At 43.7% G+C, this 14,911-nt stretch overlaps 1 protein-coding gene across 4 annotated transcripts in view; it reads left to right on the top strand.

Annotated features, from left to right (window-relative positions):
• The window catches only part of c26h19orf44 (chromosome 26 C19orf44 homolog), a 57,315-nt gene that overhangs the window by 18,924 nt on the left and 23,480 nt on the right, over positions 1-14,911 (top strand). For all 4 annotated transcript variants that reach the window (XM_072244003.1, XM_072244001.1, XM_072244002.1 and 1 more), the window contains one exon: positions 14,177-14,893. In XM_072244003.1, the coding sequence (XP_072100104.1) occupies positions 14,213-14,893 (681 nt within the window). In that variant the 5' untranslated portion in view covers positions 14,177-14,212. The remainder of the gene's footprint in view (positions 1-14,176; positions 14,894-14,911) is intronic.

Genomic DNA, 14,911 nt, shown 5'->3' on the forward strand with positions numbered 1-14,911 from the left:
AAATAGTAGTAACAGTGGTCGAATAATAATTTTCACGTATCTCTTCTGGTCCGTTTCTTTCTGGTCCAAAATATTGTATGTAGCCCCATGTAACTTCCATCATAGGTGTTTATATCTTAACTCATTCATGTTTGCTCCTACCCACGAACATACTTATCCAATCCCTATGTACTTCATTTTATCATTTTTTTTTTCCTTTCCCAAATCTTTTCCTTGTGTTAATTCCCTGTTTTCTAAAAAAAGAACAGTACACGTTTGAACCAAGGGTGCTTACGTTAACACTATTACTATGTTGATGAGGAAAGCAGTATAAACCATTAGGAGAGTCATCTAAAGTCTGCTCGCTTTGGGGTTATGAATTCAATCCATTTATTCCAAATTTGACAACATATTTGTTTTTGAATTCTCAGAGAGTAAGTCATCTTTTCCATTTTAAATACAGGTTTCCTCTGCCATCCAAAGGTAAAGCATTCCTATGAAACAGTTCGTAAGCCGGAATGTAGTAAAGTGAAGAAGCAATTACCATTTATTTATATGGGAAACATTTGTGAGCGTTCACATACCGAAAAAATAACCTACCAAATCATGCCAAATAACACATAAAACCAAAAATAACAGTAACATATAGTAGTGGTTATACTGTGGTGGGAAAGCTGTTGGAAAAGATTCTTAGAGATAGGATCTATGGGTATTTAGAGAATCATCGTCTGATCAGGGACAGTCAGCATGGCTTTGTGAAGGGCAGATTGTGTCTAACAAGCCTGATAGAGTTCTTTGAGGAGGTGACTAGGCATATAGATGAGGGTAGTGCAGTGGATGTGATCTATATGGATTTTAGTAAGGCATTTGACAAGGTTCCACATGGTAGGCTTATTCAGAAAGTCAGAAGGCATGGGATCCAGGAAAGTTTGACCAGGTGGATTCAGGATTGGCTTGCCTGCAGAAGGCAGGGGGTCGTGGTGGAGGGAGTACATTCAGATTGGAGGCTTGTGACTAGTGATGTCCCACAAGGATCTGTTCTGGGACCTCTACTTTTCATGATTTTTATTAACGACCTGGATGTTGGGGTAGGGGGGTGGGTGGGCAAGTTTGCAGACAACACAAAGATTGGTGGTGTTGTAGATAGTGTAGAGGATTGTCGAAGATTTAAGAGAGACATTCATAGGATGCAGAAATGGGCTGTGAAGTGGCAGATGGAGTTCAACCTGGAGAAGTGTGAGGCGATACACTTTGGAAGGACAAACTCCAAGGCAGAGTAAGTGGCAGGATACTTGGTAGTGTGGAGGAGCAGAGGGATCTGGGGTTACATATCCACAGATCCCTGGAAGTTGCCTCACAAGTAGATAGGGTAGTTAAGAAAGTTTATGGGGTGTTAGCTTTCATAAGTCGAGGGATAGAGTTTAAGAGTCGCGATGTAATGATGCAGCTCTATAAAACTCTGGTTAGACCACACTTGGAGTACTGTGTCTAGTTCTGGTCGCCTCATTATAGTAAGGATGTGGAAGCATTGGAAAGGGTACAGAGGAGATTTACCAGGATGCTGCCTGGTTTAGAAAGTATGTATTATGATCAGAGATTAAGGGTGCTAGGGCTTTACTCTTTGGAGAGAAGAAGGATGAGAGGAGACATGATAGAGGTGTACAAGATAATAAGAGGAATAGATAGAGTGGATAGCCAGCGCCTCTTCCCCAGGGCACCACGGCTCAATACAAGAGGACATGGCTTTAAGGTAAGGGATGGGAAGTTCAAGGGGGATATTAGAGGAAGGTTTTTGACTCAGAGTGGGTGGTGCGTGGAATGCACTGCCTGAGTCAGTGGTGGAGGCAGATACACTAGTGAAGTTTAAGAGACTACTAGACAGGTATATGGAGGAATTTAAGGTGGGGGGGGGTTATATGGGAGGCAGGGTTTGAGGGTCAGCACAACATTGTGGGCCGAAGGGCCTGTAATGTGCTGTACTATTCTATTTTCTATGTTCTATGTTCTAAAAGCAGGAATGATATGATAAATACACAGCCTATATAAAGTAGAAATTTTTTTCCTGCAATCATTGCACTGTCCACTGTAGCAAAAATCTCACGCAAGCACTCTCGGCAGCAACACTCGGCGCAAGCACTCTCGGCAGAAACACTCTCTCCAGTAACCTTTAAGCTATGAAGCTGCCAAATTATACCAAATAACACATAAGAATACACAGCCTATATAAAGTAGAAATAATATATATACAGTGTAGTATTACTTACCGGAATCGGGAAGACAGCGAGCACACTGATGGTGTGTTAGGCTGAGTCGTCGGAGGTTGGGGTGGTGGGACACTGGGGTGTCATCTCATCGTCGTCTGTTTCCACCAGGGCAGGCACGTTATCTTCTTCTATGTCTGTCTGCCTCGATGTCGAAGGTCAAGGTTCGTCATCTCCTGTAGCTGATGTGGAAGGCTTGAAAAACGACAGTATGCTTGACTGCATAGCCTCGCATATTTTTCTATCGTACAGTTCTTTGTAAGCACTCAAACCATCCTGCAAATATGCCCTAAGCCTACATACCTTTTCAAAATTAAAGTTGTACTTTTCTGCAATTATTGCAGCGAAAATCCCATGCAGTTGCTTCACGTTCAGTTCCTGGACGACTTCACTTTCGGTCTGTTCGCTACTGCACTCGGTTTCGATTGTTATCCTTTCCTCTTCATCTATCAGTTCTTGGTAATGGGATGCCAAAACCTCTTCAACATCATCTTGGTCAACTTCCACAAGCCAAACTCACTTTGTCCTTACTTCATTCACCACGATCGAGACGCTTAATTATGTCTAGTTTTACGCTAAGTGTAACACTCTTATGAGCTCTTTGAGGCTTTTCCGATACCTTAGAACTCATCTTGCTAACAGATGCTCAAAATAAATCGACATAAAGCACAGATGCTCACAGGCACGTGTTTAAGCAATGCTGGCTAGAATGCAGTTCTGAGGGAGGAGCTTGGCTGCTTGGGATGCGCGCTGCCTTTTTTCGTAACAGTGAAAACGCTTTCTGTTAGCGAAAACAGGTCACTAATGTAGGTCTTTCGTAACAGCGAGATGTCGTAAAACTAACGTTCAAAAAGCGGAGGGTGACCTGTATTTCCAAAATAATTTCATGCCAATCTTTTAATGTAGGTGATAGTTGATTTAGCCACTTTCTGGTGATTGATTTCTTACTTGCTGCTAAAAGGGCCTGCAGCAGCTTTATCTTTCTTCTGTTCCAAAACAATACATGCCCCAAATAGAGGGTCTCAAAGTTCGGAGGTATCTGGGTCTTAAATACCTTAACTAATGTTCTGTGAATACCTTTCCAATATAAACTTAATTCAGGGCAATCCCAAAAAATATGTAAATGATTTGCCTCCTTGGAGTCACACCTTCTCCAACACGTCACGTTTGTATCTTTATATTTTTCCTGGTATGGGGTCTTGGATTATCTTATAATATTTTAGCTTCTGCAAAATTTAAGCCATTGTTGGACTGGATCTCCCAGGAAATCCCATACAAGTGTTGTAAACCTTTTATTGTGCTTTCTTGCTCAGCATGGCCCCACAGCACTGCTACCAGAACCCTGGAATATATATCCACCATTGTAAGCACATATCATTTCTCATTCAGTAGTGGCAGAGGCTTTGCATATTCTACTTGCTATACCTGAACAGCCCCTGTGACCCACTGGTCTCCCCTGGGCTTAACCTGCTAGCAGGTAGGGCAGCTCACAGCTGCTGTCCTGGGCTCAGCAAATGTCAACTCCTCCGCCCCCCCCCCCCCCAACCCATCTCAAGCTTCTGCCCATTTCTTTGCTCCTCCCCATCTCCCCCTTCCCTGCTCTTCTAGTGTGTCCATACCATCAGGCACCCATGATCCCTGTCAGCGTCGCTCAATCAACAGCAACATTATGTATAGCCTCAGTAGTGACGGGATCCACATGGTAGACTGTGATAGGGTGGGGTGTTGATGTGCAATCTCTCAGCGGAGTGACTTGTGCACGTCCCAGTTCTGCCCAGAGCAATCAGGCAGACGCAACACCATGCCTTTAGCCACTGCTCCTCACAGGCTCTGTCACCTTCTTGAGGTACAAGGTTGCAGCCATCAGCTCAGCCAATCAGTTAGATCCCCCCCCCCACGCCCTCCTGGGTAACAACCTTCCCTGATACAAGGTGAAGAGCAGCAGTCTTCCATCACTGCTTACTGTTCCACCAATGGCTGGAGCTGTCTGAAAACCAGACTCGCTGCCAGGTCTGGTCAAGTCCTCCTAGGTTTACCTCACTGTATGGGGGAAGGTTCGATAGTGAGAAACTCATTGGGGATGTAGTGGTCGTTATCAGGTAGAGCCACAACCTACTCATGGAAGCAGCCTGCCCCATTGGGACCCTTCTCTATCCTGTCTCCAATGTAGCACTTCCATTTGAAAATGCAGGGGCAGCTGGGCACGGCCCTCTCGATGGGTTACATTGACACTTTACCCACCGCATGATAGGGAGGTATGGTTGTAGCATGACTGACTCAGAAGCGATCTGCTGTTCTGTGGCCAAGAGAGCCCAGAAGCATGTCAACAACTGCCTCTTGAAGGGGGTGAATTGGGTCATTGCCTCAGGAAAGGTTTTTGTCCAAAACCCCAATGAAATACAACTCTTCATCACCTGCCACAGGCTCCTCTCAGCTATCCAGAGGGTAGCTGAAATCTGCAGCCCGAATGGCACCTATCTCTGTCTAGGAGTCAAGGATGGGCCTGCTCTACTGCTTCCTTGGCAGTTTCGAAGGTCACCTGCTGCTTGCAACCCCTTTGGAAGGCGTTCGTTACTGGCAGACCTGGTACAGGAGGCGCAGCATCATCATTAGCTAGGGATGTGCTGACGCCAATACCCCGTGAGCTCCACAAAGCACTGCATTTCCTCTTTGGAGGTGGGGACTGCAGCACCCAAGCTCTTGCACTTAAATTAATCTGTTTTTTCCTACTGCCCAGAATGCCATTGTATGCCCAAGAATATAACATTCTGGCTGTATTTTTTCAGGATTGGTGGACCAACTCTGTTCTTGCAGAGAGATGACCACCTTATCTAGGGCCTGCCTCGCTACCTCCTGCAAGGGTCCCTGTAGCAGCACATCGTCTATGTAGTGGAGTACAGAGACAGTGAGGTCTAATTGAATGCCCTGCAGCCTTTGGCAATCATGCCATGGCAAAAGGTGGACCTGTAGACATATCCATACAGGAGTCGGCAAACAGTGTGCTCTCTGACCTCCCAGGTAAAAGTGGAAGAGCCTGTGTGCTACAGGATGTGGAAGCTTTAGAGTGAATGCAGAGAAGATTTACCAGGATCCTGCCTGATTAGGAAAACATGCCTTATAGTCATACTTTATTGATCCCGGGGGAAATTGGTTTTCGTTACAGTTGCACCATAAATAATTAAATAGTAATAAAACCATAAATAGTTAAATAGTAATATGTAAATTATGCCAGGAAATAAGTCCATGACCAGCCTATTGGCTCAGGGTGTCTGACCGTCCAAGGGAGGAGTTGTAAAGTTTGATGGCCACAGGCAGGAATGACTTCCTATGACGCTCTGTGCTGCATCTCGGTGGAATGAGTCTCTGGCTGAAAGTACTCCTGTGCCCACCCAGTGGATGGGAGACATTGTCCAAGATGGCATGCAACTTGGACAGCATCCTCTTTTCAGACACCACCGTCAGAGAGTCCAGTTCCATCCCCACAACATCACTGGCCTTACAAATGAGTTTGTTGATTCTGTTGGTGTCTGCCACCCTCAGCCTGCTGCCCCAGCACACAACAGCAAACATGATAGCACTGGCCACCACAGACTCGTAGAACATCCTCAGCATCGTCCGGCAGATGTTAAAGGACCTCAGTCTCCTCAGGAAATAGAGACGGCTCTGACCCTTCTTGTAGACAGCCTCAGTGTTCTTTGACCAATCCAGTTTATTGTCAATACGTATCCCCAGGTATTTGTAATCCTCCACCATGTCCACACTGACCCCCTGGATGGAAACAGGGGTCACCGGTACCTTAGCTCTCCTCATGTCTACCACCAGCTCCTTAGTCTTTTTCACATTAAGCTGCAGATAATTCTGCTCACACCACGTGACGAAAGTTTCCTACCGTAGCCCTATACTCGACCTCATCTCCCTTGCTGATGCATCCAACTATGGCAGAGTCATCCGAAAACTTCTGAAGATGACAAGACTCTGTGCAGTAGTTGAAGTCCGAGGTGTAAATGGTGAAGAGAAGGGGAGACAAGACAGTCCCCTGTGCTGCTGATCACTCTGTCGGACACACAGTGTTGTAAGCACACGTACTGTGGTCTGCCAGTCAGGTAATCAAGAATCCATGATACCAGGGAAGCATCCACCTGCATCGCTGTCAGCTTCTCCCCCAGCAGAGCAGGACGGATGGGGTTGAACGCACTGGAGAAGTCAAAAAACAGGACCCTCACAGTGCTCACTGGCTTGTCCAGGTGGCTGTAGACACGGTTCAGCAGGTAGACGATGGCATCCTCAACTCCTAGTCAGGGCTGGTAGGCGAACTGGAGGGGATCTAAGTGTGGCCTGACTATAGGCTGGAGCAGCTCCAGAACGAGACTCTCCAGGGTCTTCATGATGTGGGAGGTCAATGCCACCGGTCTGTAGTCATTGAGGCCACTGGGGCGTGGCGTCTTCGGCACAGGGACGAGGCAGGACATCTTCCACAGCACAGGAACCCTCCAGAGCCTCAGGCTCAGGTTGAAGACATGGCGAAGTACCCCACATAGCTGAGAGGCACAGGCTTTGAGCACCCTGGTACTGACACCATCCGGTCCTGCGGCCTTGCTTGGGTTGAGACGTTTCAGCTGTCTTCTCACCTGTTCAGCTGTGAAGCCCACCGTGGTGGTTTCGTGTGGAGAAGGGGTATAGTTATGAGAGCAGGGTGGGGGACTGTGAGGAGGGGTAGGAGGGGAGAGTGGAATATGTGTTGGTTGGGGGCTGACAGCAGATGGCTCATGTGGGGAATGGGCAGGGGCCACAATGTCAAATCTGTTAAAGAACAGGTTAAGTTTGTTGGCCCTGTCCACGCTGCCTTCAGCTCCTCTGTTGCTAGTTTGCTGGAACCCAGTGATGGTCCTCATCCCCCTCCAGACCACTCATGTTGTTCTGCTGGAGTTTCCACTCAAGCTTCCTCCTGTACCTGTCTTTAGCCTCCCTGATCCTGGCTTTCAGGTCCCTCTGTATTGCCCTCAGCTCCTCCCTACTTCCATCTCTAAATGCCCTCTTTTTAGCGTTCAGGATGTCCTTAATGTCCTTTGTCACCCATGGCTTGTTATTTGAATAACAAAGGACAGTTCCTGTCAGAACATTGCAGTCCACACAGAAGTTGATGTAATCAGTGATGCACTCTGTGAGCCCATCAATATCCTCTCCATGTGACTCACAGAGTGCCTGCCAGTCTGTCACCTCAAAACAACCCTGGAGCGCCTCATAAGCCTCCTCCGACCATTTTCTCACTGTCCTCGAGGTTGCAGGTTTACTCTTCACCAGAGGCACGTAGCAGGGTTTTAGACGCACCAGGTTGTGATCTGACCTTCCCAGTGGGGGGAGGGGAGAGGAGCTGTATGCATCCTTAATGTTAGCGTACATCAAATCCAGAGTCCTCTCCCCTCTGGTTGTACAGCTCACATACTGTGTGAAGTTGGGCAGTGTTCTAGCCATGGTAACATGGTTGAAGTCACCCGAGATGGTAATGTGGGCGCTCAGGTGCTGGGTTTGTAATTTGGCTATGATGGTGTAAATGATGTTACACGCTGACGTTGGGTTGGCAGAAGGAGGGATGTACACAACAACCACAATTGCCAAGGAAAATCTCGCATGCAAATAATATGGCCGGAGTCCAACAGCAAAAAGTTCAATATCCAGGCTACAAACACGTTCCTTGATCCTAATATGCCCAGGATTGCACCATCTGTTGTTTACCGGAACCGCAAGCCCCCTTCCTTTACACTTACCGCTCTCAGTGCAATTCCGGTCAGCTCAAAGTCTGGAAGCCCTCTATGGAAACGCTTTGATCGGGTATGTCCTCGTGCAGCCATGTCTCAGTGAAGCACATGACACTGCTTTCCCAAAATGTTCTCTGACTCCTGACGAGCGCCGTCAATTCGTCCATTTTATTCCCCAGCAATCTCACATTTCCCATGATAAGAGAGGGGAGGCACGGCTTATAACTTCTCTTCTCCAAAAGCCTCTGTTGTCTTGACCCTGTCCTCTTCCCTCGCCTTTTTGATCCCCCTCTGCATCCTCTGTGTGTTTTCCTCCAGATTTCAGCCGGGATGTCCGCTGCTCTGTTTGCTAAACCGGCCGGCATGAGCATAATCAGCTGGTCCCTGGAATAAACAATGCGACCATCCTGCTGCCACGCTAACGAGACCTATTGGAATGTAACTATTTCCAGCGCTAAAAAAACAAGTAAAACTCTCTCCACCAGCATGTTAGAGAGGGTGCAGCTTCAACATTTTACCGTGAGAAAAAAATACAACAAATATCCTAAGTTTAAAAAGTTTGAAAAGTAAGAAATTAAAAGGAGCAACTGTAACAGGCTGTGTGCACAACCGGCGCATGCACACTAAGGGCGCACTATGAAGAAAGGTTCGTGGAGCTAGGGCTTTTCTCTTTGGAGTGAAGGACAATGAGGTGACTTGATAAAGGTGTATCAGATTATGAGAGGCGTAGACAGCATGAACAATCAGTGCCTTTTTCCCAGGGCAGCGATGGTCAATACCGAAGGACATTAATTTAAAGTGAGTGGAGAAAAGTGTAGGAGAGATGTCAGAGGTAGGTTTTATTCGCAGAGATTGATGAGTACCTAGAACACACTGCTGGTTGTGGTAGTTACCGCTGATACAATAGGGATATTTAAGAGACTTGAGTAGTTACATAAATGTAGGAAAAATGGAGGGTATAGCCTGTGTATGAGTGAAGGGTTAATTTGATCGTGGGGTAGGTTTGTATAGATCAGCACACATGGCCCAAGGATTTGTACTATTCTGTGCTGTTCTAATACTTGTAATACATCAGTGGTCCCCAACCACCGGGACGCAAAGCTGGTGCTACTGGGCCGCGAGGAAACGATATGATTTGGCGATATGAAATGATATGAGTCAGCTGCACCTTTCCTCATTCCCTGTCACGCCCACTGTTGAACTTGAATGCATGTGAGGTCTTCAGTGAACCAAGATGTGCAAAGGAATGGGTCCAAGACCCATTTGTGAATGTTTCTGGTGAATCATCCATGTCAGTGTGAGAAAAAGATCAACTCCTCGAGCTTGCAAATGATGACGGGCTGAAAAGTATGTTTGATATAACTTCTCTGCTGGCGCTCTGGATCAAAGTCAAGGCTGAATATCGTGACATAGGCACAAAAGCACTGAAAACGTTGCTTCCATTTCCAACATCATATGCGCTGCGAAGCGGAGTTTTCCGCAATGAATGCAACGAAAACTAAATTGTGGAATAGACTGGACATAAGGAACCCCCTTCGAGTATCACTGTCTCCCATCACCCCTCGATGGGACCGTCTTTGTTGCAGGAAAACAAGCCCAGGGCTCCCACTGATTCAGTGATTTTGGTGTGTTGCAATGATTTTGTATGTTCATACAGGGAAAATATGTGCTGTGTGTTTAATATTCAAACATTACTTAAAATGTTATGATGCTATTGACTTATAAGTGACTTATAATTCAGTGGTTCCCAACCTCCAGGCTGCGAAGAATGCAGTGGTACAGCGGTAGCCGGAGCGCACCAAGCACATCTTTAAGAAAAAAGCAGAAATAAATAAGCTAATTAATTAGGTGCCGGGCAGCACCAAATTAATTAGCTTGTTTATTTCAGCTTTTTTCTTAAAGATGTGCTGGGTGCGTTCCAGCTACCGCTATACCACTGCATTCTGTGTTTAATATTAAATTTGTTAGATAAACCCCTTTAGAAATGAAATTATTAGCCACTTATAAGTGACTTATAGTTGACTTATCACCTATATTCCGGTCGTGATTAACACCCCCCCCCCCCCCGCCCCACACTGGGTCGGCCGGTCCACAAGAATATTGTCATCCCAGATTAAGTAAAAAAATACTTACAGAAATCTAAGAAAGAGGGTGGTTTGGCATTGCCTGTCCTAAGATTTTACTACTGGGCAATTAATATCTGATATTTAATATTTTGGATACAAGATTGGAATATAACTGCCCACATTGGGTAAACCTTGAAGGCCACTCTGTACAAGGGTTTTCTTTAGCCTCCATTTTAGGAGCTTCACTGCCTTTTGCACTATCTAAAGTGAATAAACAAATTTTTAACCCTATAGTTAAACATACATTGTGAATATGGTTTCAATTTCCTAAATTTTTTGGCCTGAATGAATTTGTTATCAAGTCCTATTATATCTAATTTCTTCTTCCAACCCTTGGTAATGGACCAAGCCTTTTTGATATGGAAAACGAAAGGCATAATATGTTTTCGTGATCTATTTTTGGATAACTGCTTTATGTCTTTTGAGCAGTTATCTGAGAAATTTGATTTGCCTAGATCCCATTTTTTTTAGATACTTACAAATAAGAAATTTTTTAAATACTACGTTGCCTACCTTTCCGACTTCAAATCCTTCTGGCACTTTTGGTAAAATTTTAGGTTTTAATCCTTTGCAGAAGAGATTAATTGCAATAATTTATGATATTATGAAATTACAGCAAGATATATCTGATAAAATTAAAAATGAATGGGAAAGGGAACTTCAACTTTCCCTGCCTACAGAGAAATAGGATAAAATTTTTCAGTTAGTTAGTACTTCTTCTATATGTGCTAAACACACTTTAATACAATTTAAAGTAGTACACAGAGCTCATATATCCAAAGATAAACTAGTTCGTTTTTATTCCTATATAAACCCTACTTGTGATAGATGTCACTCTGAAGTGGCTTCTTTAACTCATATGTTTTGGTCTTGTCCTCTCTTGGAAAAATATTGGAAAGACATTTTTGATATTATTTCAACAGTTCTATGCTTTGATTTAAAACCCCATCCTATTACGGCAATCTTTGGACTGCCAATGGTAGAACGTAGATCTTTATCTTCTTCAGCCTCTCGAATGATAGCTTTTGTTACTTTAATGGTGAGAAGATCTATTTTGTTGAACTGGGAGGAAATTAATCCTCCAACTACATTCCAATGGTTTTCTCAAACCATATTAAGTTTAAATTTAGAAAAAATTAGAAGTGATATTTTTGACCCTTTGGTTAAATTTGAAGATACCTGGAAACCTTTTATGCAACATTTTCATATGATGTAATCTGACCTTTCCGAATCTTTTTTTAAAAATTATATGATGAGAGGAGCGGAGTTAGTGATATTATGGATCTTGTCTGATACAAGTTGTTGGTCTAGCCCTGTTTTGCCTTTTTTTTGGTTTTTTTTTTCTCTTTTTCTTTTGGGGTTTTTTTTTTGTTTATTTTTTTTTCTTTTTATTTCTTTGTTAATGTTTAATCTCATTATGAGTTTGGAAGTCTTTTATTTCTATGTCACTTGAAATTCATTTTATATATGCTGATGAACATTTTTCCAATCTCTTTGTACCAACTTTGTTATTGAGTTTATAATTTTGAAATATTAATAAAAATTTTAAAAGAAAGAAAGAATATTGTCAATATTAAACCAGTCGGGGCAAAAAAGGTTGGGGACCCCTGTAATACATAACTCCCCCCCCCCCCCCCCCATTTAAGTGTCTGGATTGTCTTAGGCTATTCCTCATTCCCTAGCCTGTGGATTTTGCGTTATCTCACATGTAAGTTCTGTCAATCAATTACTCATTGCTTAAAATGCACAAGAATTTCCCCCTCCATTTTTTCTTCTCTTCACCCTTTTTGATGAAATTTCAGGTTACCTCTCAAAGCTTGCACAATTGCTCATAGAACTTGAATGTTTCAATACCTTTGTTGCTATTTTCCAGCTGTGTCTCATTTGCTCATGGCTCATTTCTAACTCTTACTCCCACCTCCAAGGATAATTTGGAATAAATATTCATCTCAAGTCCAAAGGCTCCTGTGGCTGTTGTGACCACTCTTCCTTCTACACTTTTCACACTAGTGCTTTCAAAAATCCTTCCTTTATCTTTAGCCATGGCTTTTCCTTCACTGTAGTTGACAGGATTATTAACTATGTCCATCATATTTCCTCACTTGTATTCTCAGTCCCTCTCCTTTGACCCAGAGAAAGGATATGACTTTATCTACGACCTAACCAGGTGAATTACCAGATCATCCTTTGTAATTTCTGCCACCTTCAGTGTGATTTCACTACCAGATACAACCCCTCTCTGTATTTCAAAGTCACTGTTCCCTGATTCATTCTTTCAACTCCCATCAACATCCCCTTCTCACACCACCTTCCCATGTAAGTGCAAGGGTTGTAATACCTGCCTCTTAGTTCTTTTTCCACTCTCCAGGGTCCAAAACATATCTTCAAAGTGAAGCATCAATTTGTACTGCATTTGGGGCGCTGGATGTGATTGACTCTGCAATGGAAAATTCAAATAATAAATAAGTGACCAGTCCACAAGAATATGGCTAATATTTAACTTCGATGCTACTTCCCTGCATTAAATCCATTTCTGTTGACATCTTTAGTATCTAAATTCTATATCTGTCTTGGATGTACCTAGTGAATGTCCACAACTTTAGTGTGTAGAGAATTGTGTAATATTCAAAGGTTTCAAAGGTACATTTAATGTCAGGGAAGTGAATACCATATACATCCTGAAATGCTTTTTCTTCCCAACCATCACAAAAACAGAAGGGTGCCCCCAAAGAATGGACGACAGTTAAATGTTAGAACCTCAAAGTTCCCCCCCCCAGCTCCCCTCTCTTCAGTGCGTAAGCGGCAGCAAGCAACTTTCCCTCTCCCCCAACCAGTAAAAATAGCATCGGCACCTGCCACTGAGCACTCAAGCGTGAGCAAGGCAACAGCTAAGACAGGGACTTACAGTACTCGGAAGTCTACATTGTTCACCCAGCATTCCACATACCACAGGCTCTCTCTCTCTCTCTCCCTAATAAGAGAGAAAGATGTGTCTCAGTTTCACAGCAAGAGAGGAGACATTTCAAACAACTTGCTGGTTTACGATGTTAAAAGTCTGTTGTGTCACTTTTTCCGAGCTCTGTGCCCAAAGATCTCGGGTCTCTGGGCACATAGCCTTAGATCTTCCATCTCCCACAACATATGGATCTCCTGCCCAGACACCGACCTCTGATTACCCTCCTCCCCCACTCCAATCTCCAGAGCCACGGAATCTCGGTCCTCCGAAGGCGAGTGGAGCTCTTAGGCTGAGCCCTTGGTGTGCCTAACAATGGCCAGATGTGAAACCGCGAGAGCAGGTCCCATTCCCACAAAGAACCATAGTCAGCGTGTAACTCCAGGTCGGGGTCTCAAAAGAACCTGAAAGGGAAAAACAGAGATAATAAAGATGGAAATAGAGCCGTTTCCAAAGATGCAAACAAAGGAGTTGCCATTTGGTGCCATTAATCCTCCTAAACTGCACCTTCAATCTTACTTGCCTTAATGGAAAAAATATTCCCATCATTGTGCTAAATGGCCCACCCTTTATTGTGTGACTGTGGTCCCTAGATCTAGACTCCATTGTCACATCAATTCAACATCTACCCCATCAAGGTGTTAAGAATTTTGCATCATCTATGGGAGTCACAGACCTTGGAACTTGAGTTTGAATACAACAATTTCAGTTAACTGGCCTTTTTATGTCATTATTTTCCAGATCTGATGAAAGCCTTAGTATTAACCCAGTTTTTGTCTCTCCATAGATGCTGCCTGTTCTCTCTACTCCTCCCTCTTCTCTACATCTCCCACTTCTCTGCAATTTAAAACATGTTCTATTTCTAACTTTTCCAATTTTCACAAAAGACTTTGTTTCTCCTTTCACAGATGTTGCTAGATCTGTGGAATGCTTCTAGCAATGTCTCTTTTAATTTCCTTTTGAAGCTTTTCCCCTTAGTTCATCTGGGATAGAAAGTTGTAGCTGTAAACTGTTGTAATAAATTTGACCTCTGGACTTGCTTGAATCTATACACTTGCTTTTTGAGAACTATATTCTAATCTGTTACTCTGATATTTACAGGACTATCTGACTGCCTGTAAGCAAAACAGTGCCCTAATGGGCAGTCCTTTCAACAATGAAATTGGTTACCTGAGCAATCTTTCCATAGAGGATACCATGGAAAATGAATGGAAAAGAAAACAATATGTAAAAACTGCAGCCGCTGTAAAACCAGAAGGTATCCGTGAGCAGCTATTGACTTCTAATGGATTCTTGAAGAAAGCAGAGAAATCAACAGCAGCACAGAGTCTGAAAGTAAGCAACTGTGCATTGAAGAAGGCTGATGAAGCAGACTCAAGAAGCCTCAATGCTGTATCAGCAAGGGTCAGATCCTCTAATGCTGTGCTGGCCAGATTGGCCCAAGTAGAAAATGAAATAATGAACAGAAAGCTGAATAAACATCAGATCAATGCTGATGAAAATGTACAGGTGTCTGATGATGAGCAACTTTCCCCCAAATCAAGTACTGAGTTAAGTGGAAGAGGGAGCAGGTTTCTGAAGAGAGTGGTAGATACTGCAGCAAAACACGAGTGTAATGCAGAGGTTCAGAATAAAGTGGAATCTTCAATAAAAGACCTGCATCAAGCACATCTTAACACTCCAGTCAAAGTGGGCACAATTGATAGTGATGAAGAAGAAATGAAAAAGATGTTGGAAGGCTCCCTAGAACTCTCTGAGAGTGAACATATTAAAAGATTACAAAGAACCCCACCACATGGTTCCGAATTGCATAAACAGGTAGTGTATACACATAGT

This window comes from Mobula birostris, chromosome 26, assembly GCF_030028105.1.
Source record: "Mobula birostris isolate sMobBir1 chromosome 26, sMobBir1.hap1, whole genome shotgun sequence".
NCBI classification, from domain to species: Eukaryota; Metazoa; Chordata; class Chondrichthyes; order Myliobatiformes; family Myliobatidae; genus Mobula; species Mobula birostris.